General features: G+C 55.6%; 1 protein-coding gene across 1 annotated transcript; it reads left to right on the forward strand.

The window, feature by feature from the left end:
• The first annotated feature begins 3,733 nt into the window (after positions 1 to 3,733).
• LOC136498580 (aldehyde oxidase GLOX-like) lies at positions 3,734 to 5,543 on the forward strand. Its single transcript, XM_066494475.1, has one exon. The coding sequence runs from the start codon at positions 3,770 to 3,772 to the stop codon at positions 5,435 to 5,437; it is 1,668 nt and encodes a 555-aa protein (XP_066350572.1). The 5' UTR covers positions 3,734 to 3,769; the 3' UTR covers positions 5,438 to 5,543.
• Positions 5,544 to 6,029: the final 486 nt, after the last annotated feature.

Below are 6,029 nucleotides of genomic sequence, written 5' to 3' on the forward strand. Positions count from 1 at the left end.
GGGAAGGGTCGGGTCGGCGACAGGAAAGGGAAAGAAAATATTAGAACGACTGTCGTGTAACCAGTGACAGTGGTGAGTAATTATTTTTTTAGCTCCATCAATCTAAGTTTGTTGGAGCGCCTCTTAAGAAGATCTACCAAAATGGTGGATCTTGCCCTCAGATTCATTGTTTTTTTTTGTGTGAATCTGGATTTAAAGGAGCTAGAGTGTTTGGCTAACTTTTTGTGAAATGAAACTGTTTTTTTAATGTAGAGCTGGTGAAGCTGTCCCAAACATACCCGGATCCAACTCGATTTCTGACAAGCAAGCCAAGGCGAGATCTCTAATGGAAACCTGCCGTACAAGATAATGATAAACAGGTAAACATGGGCCCAAAATGGACCATCATTAAGAATGCAGCCCACAAATCGAATCGTGTTAAGATTACACTCGGTTGATCTCAGCCGTCATGGAGGTGGCGAACAATCGGAAGAGGAAGAAACGCAATCAAGTTTGAACTTGCTCAACAATGCTTGGCTAGCTGTAGATGTGGTTATGTGGCTAAGTTCTTATTCCTGGTTCTGAGCCACGTGCCGGCATTTCGTATAACATGAATTTTAACCGAGGGCTGGAAGCCTGGAACGTGCATCTGGTGCCGTTTATTAGGGATAATATTCCTTTCCTCTCTGTTATCTGGAACACCGGCTGAGTTCACTGGATTGACATTATCGAATTATATGTCAGTTAAGCATGTGAACACAGGTGATGATGCATGGCTGTCATGATTCTCTTTATAAGTTTTATTATCTGCACATAATTAAGTCAACACTGATGATTAAAAGATATTCTGCTTAATTAATGATTGTAGTAGGCACGCATACTCAGTATTTCCTCTAAAAAATTACAAACTCCAACATAATGTGAATGCCTTGGCCAACTAGCTGGTTAATTAACAAGAAACTACCTTTATCTCTCACACACATATTGTCTACTAGTTTGCCTTAGGGCAGTCCCAATAGTATATTTATGGTTGTTTCTATCTCTATTAATTAGTAAGCAGATTGCTGATGTGATAGCAAATTAATTGAAGAGAGAGAATGGAAAACAGAGAAACCATTTCTCACATAGGCACGTTTGCCGATGCTCGAGGAAACGAGTGGAACTGCGTTGGGGAGAAACCGGTAGTTTCCATCCTTCTCCACTCGGATCTCCTGCTCCGCTCCGCTCGCATCTTCCCTGCGTGCCGCCAAAAATCCTACGCGCTCCCGCATCCCTCCGGCCCACCCCATCTTTCTAGCCGCGCGCTCGCGTCCTTCTCACGCAGCGGAGGCCGTGGTGCGGATGGACGCCGCACGCTACCGTCCGAAGAGGAGGTGCTGCTGCAGCAGCGGCAGGGCACCAAGCATCAGCGACTCCATGGTTTGAGGTGGTCTCGATCTTTTTCCTGCCATCTCGTTATAGATGGCCAACGGGCCGGCACGGCACGGGCCCGTGAAAGCACGGCCCGATGGGGGTCGGGCCGACACGGCACGACGTGCCTCCCGGGCCGTGCCTCACAAGGCCACGGGCCTGGCCTCCGGCCCAGGCACGGCACTATGGGCCGATTTTCGTGCCGGGCCGGCCAGAGAAGTACGGCCAATTTCACAGGCCGTGCCAGCCCGAGGCCCGCTGGCTGCCGACAGAGAGAGAGAGAGGGGAAGGGCGACGCCTCTCGAGAGGTGTAGGGGGTCGCCGCCGCTCGCCGCCAAGGAGATCGACGCTGGATCCAAAGGAGGCCAGCGCGCTCGCCACTCGCCGGATCCATTGCACCGGTGCCGGATCCGCCGCCGCTGTTCACTGGATCCGCCAGAGAAGGGAGGGAGGACACGGGGAGCGGATCCGCCACGGAGGAGGAGATCCACGTCGTCCAGCGCTGGATCCACGCCGCCCCTGCCCGGAAACGTCCGCGCCGGAGGAGAGCTGCCCTGCTCCGTGCCGCCACCTCCTCAGGCCGGATCTCGCCGGCCGCCTGCAGGGGAGCATCACCACTGCAGGGGAGCACTGGATCCCGCCGCCTCCTCGCGAGAGCGCCGCTGCAGGGGCCGCATGAGCTTCGCCGCGGGGGGCCACGCGAGCTCCACCGCGGAGCGCCGCTGCAGGGGCCGCGCGAGAGGGAGGGAGAGGGGCGCCGTTGTTGCACCGGGAGAGAGTGGAGGGAGGGCCGAAGGGAGAGAGTGTGGAGGAGGGAGAGATCGGCGGCGCGTGAGGGAGAGCGATGGCGCGTGAGGGAGAGAGGGCGCCGCATCTGAGAGGTAGGGAAAGAGGTAGGGGCTGGCCGGGTCGGCTGTGGCTCTTAGCAGGCCGGTTGGCTGGGCCGCCAGCGGGCCTCAGGTTCTGTAGTAGGTCGTGCCGTGCCGTGCCGTGCTAGCCCAGTGCCTAGGGTAAGGCCCAGGCATGGCCTGCTCCTCCGGCCCGGGCCGGGCCGGGCCGTGCTTGGGCCAGGCCAAAAAAACGGGCCGACGGGCTCGGGCTGCGTGGCCATATATATATCTCGTCAACAAGTGGACGTTCTAATCGACGGGCAGTGGAACCAGCTTTGTAACAAAGCCAGTTTGATTGTTTTTTCTTGTTGCGTGTTGCATCAGATTAATGCACGTCATGATCTGCTCGATAACTAGATACCTGTTTGTGCTCGACCTCCGAAACGTGAATCTGAATTAGTATTGGAGATCGATCTGTCGCTGTGCGTGTGCTACATATATTCTCAGTACAGCTGATCAAGCTCTCTTTATGAAACATGCATCAAGTCATTAATTTTTTAAAATTTAGAAACTACCGAGGAAACTATGCATTGGAAGAATTGGAGTCTATAGTATAATTTATTGTTCTTGAAAACTAGTCTAGAAACCTTCCATTGGGACTGCCCTTAAAGTGTGCTGTGGAGGCTCCCTTGGCTGCATTTCTGCGCCTACTACCACTCTGATGAGTTGCGCTCCGGAAGGCAAGCAAAATTACGAGCAGACTCGCAGCGCAACGGACTGTCCAAGGGGGACTGTCCAAGGGACAGGGCTTCGCTAGGAAGAGGATGATCACTCTACTGGTGGGAGTGGGACTGGAAAATTTATGATTTAGTGCAAGTTTACTCTTTTTAGTTTTTACTGAACTCAAGGAATTTGGAATCCAGGCCCATTGGAAAATGTTTCCAATACAACCCATTCGTGTAACTGTGTTACACCTCCAGGTGATACTACTATCCTACCCCCTCTATTTCATAAGTGAACCACCACGCCCAAGAGAGATCGATCGAGTGCCCTGCTGTGCCTACTGCCTACTCACACGATGAAAAATGAGGAAAGCGGAGCAATTTGTATAGAATGGACGAAGGTTCTCGCCCAGGAGCAGCCGTACACGTTCCCCTCTCCGAGTAGTTGCAAGTCAGCGCTCCCCCGGCGGCCACTTCCTCGTCACCCCCACCGCCAACACCGCACGAGACTACGGGAGCGAGGATAATGAAATCAACGTGGTCGTGCCACGCATAATGGCCTTGCCTCGCTGAGCACATGAGAAACAGCGAGGCGGAACCACCAGATCAGAACAAAATAATAGCCAACATTCCGATGTCCGCGATGAGCGGAGCGCTGCACGTTAGAGGTTTTTCGACAAGAGAAACAGGACACAAGTGAAGTCAGGCAGTACTCGCCGCATGCAGCTATAAGTACAGGCTCGCCGCAGCACGCTAGCTAACACACCAGTATCTGTAGCAGTGTCACTGCCCAGAAGCCTCTACTATATCATCTCTCGTCTCGTAGCCATGAGGCTAGGATTATTGCACCACCTCGTTCTTGCCTTACTCCTCGCCTATGCCGCCGGCGGCATTGTGCCGGCGAGCGCCGGCGGGAGCTGGAAGCTCCTGCAGAGCAGCGTCGGCGTGTCGGGGATGCACATGCAGCTCCTGCACAACGACCGCCTGATCCTCTTCGACCGCACCAACTTTGGGCCGTCCAACCTGACCTTCCCGCCCGGGCACCCGTGCCGCGTCAACCCGCAGGACGTCGCGCTCCCCAGGGGCGACTGCACCGCGCACTCCGTCGAGTACAGCGTCGCGTCCAACACGTTCCGCGCGCTCTCCATCTTCACCGACACCTGGTGCTCGTCGGGCCACGTCGCGCCGGACGGCACCCTCGTCCAGAACGGCGGGTGGCAGGACGGGACCCGCAAGGTGCGGGTCATGCCCGCGTGCAGCGACGGCGCCACCACCTGCGACTGGACGGAGAAGTCGAGCCCGGACCCGGAGGTGCTCGCCGTGGGTCGGTGGTACGCCACCAACCAGAAACTCCCCGACGGCCGCGCGATCGTCGTCGGTGGGCTGAACCAGTTCAACTACGAGTTCCTACCCAAGTCGGCAGGCCCGCCTGGTGTCTTCGCGCTGCCGTTTCTGTCCCAGACTAACAGCCTGTACCCGTTCGTGCACCTCAACATAGATGGCAACCTCTTCATCTTCGCCAAGAACCGCGCCGTCCTGTTCGACTACAAGAGCGGCACCGTCGTCCGGAGCTACGCCATGCTCGGCGACGGCACCGAGCTGAGGAGCAACCCAAACGCGGGATCGTCGGTGCTGCTGCCCCTGAAGCCCAACCCCACCGAGGCCGAGGTCCTGATCTGCGGCGGGACGCCAGCCGGCGCCGTCGGGAGGTTCCCGCCGGCGCTCAAGACGTGCGGGCGGCTCAAGATCACGGACGCTAACCCGTCGTGGGTCATCGAGGAGATGCCGTCGCCGCGGGTGATGGGGGACATGATCCTGCTGCCCAACGGCGAGGTGGCCATCATCAACGGTGCCACGGACGGGCTCGGCGGGTGGGAGGCGGCCAACACGCCGTCCACCACGCCCATCATCTACCGCCCGGACCTCCCTTTCGTGATCCCGACCGGCCGGTTCGAGGCGCAGACGCCGACGGGCACCCCGCGGCCGCGGATGTACCACTCGTCGGCGGTGCTCCTCCGCGATGGCCGCGTGCTCGTGGGCGGCAGCAACCCGCACCACTACTACAACTTCACCAACGTCAAGTTCCCCACCGACCTGAGCCTTGAGGCCTTCTCGCCGTACTACCTCGACGTCTCCAAGGACCTCCGTCCGTTCATGGTCGACCCGTCGCCCAAAGGCAGGCCGACAACTGTGACGTACGGGGGTTCTCTGGACCTGCTGTGCAGGATCCCCGACCGCTCCGTGGTGTCGGTCACAATGGTCGCGCCGTCGTTCACGACGCACTCGTTCGCCCAGAACCAGCGGCAGCTGTTCCTCCAGGTGCAGGTGAGCAAGGCACAGCTCGAGGCACCACCCGGCGTACGGGTGCCGGACGACGCCTACGTGGCTTCCGTGACGATGCCGGCGACGCCGGTGTTGGCACCACCGGGTTACTACATGCTGTTCGTCGTCAATGGGCGCATTCCCAGCGAGGGGATCTGGGTACACATACAGTGACAGCTTGGGGATCACCGAATGATGTTTTTTTTTCCCATTTCATTCGTTGGCGACGATCTAATTATATCCGATCTTTGAATTGGTACTTGAGCCGTAGGATAATGGCTGTACGTGCATTTCTTTCTTGGTCCTTATGTATATCATGTAATGTAATCAATTGAAATCAAACGAGATGCTTTCGTTCAAAAGAAAAAAATTAATGAGAGGCTTGGTAACGTTGTACTATTTAGGAGCACTATATATTTTGTTCACCAGCATATATTAAGTAAACTTCATTTTCACATGGCGCCGGACCAACTCAGGACTTTCCCAACTCAAATTTTGTTCAAAAGTACACTAGCGGTCCTTCAACTTGTCAAGTTGTGTTAATCCGGTTCCCAAACTATAAAATCACATATTTATCTCTCTAATGTTTGGGTTTACTCAATTTTGATAGTTTGGGGACCAGACTGACACAGCTTAACAAATTTAAGGACCGCTAGCAAACTTTACTCAATTTAATAGCAAATCGGTCCACCTCTTGCAGCCTGTAGGTGAGTGTTTGGTTTGGGAATCAATTCATTATCGATTCAATGCGGTGACGTATCGTGAG

The sequence above is a fragment of the Miscanthus floridulus genome, chromosome 12 (assembly GCF_019320115.1).
Source record: "Miscanthus floridulus cultivar M001 chromosome 12, ASM1932011v1, whole genome shotgun sequence".
Lineage (NCBI taxonomy): Eukaryota > Viridiplantae > Streptophyta > Magnoliopsida > Poales > Poaceae > Miscanthus > Miscanthus floridulus.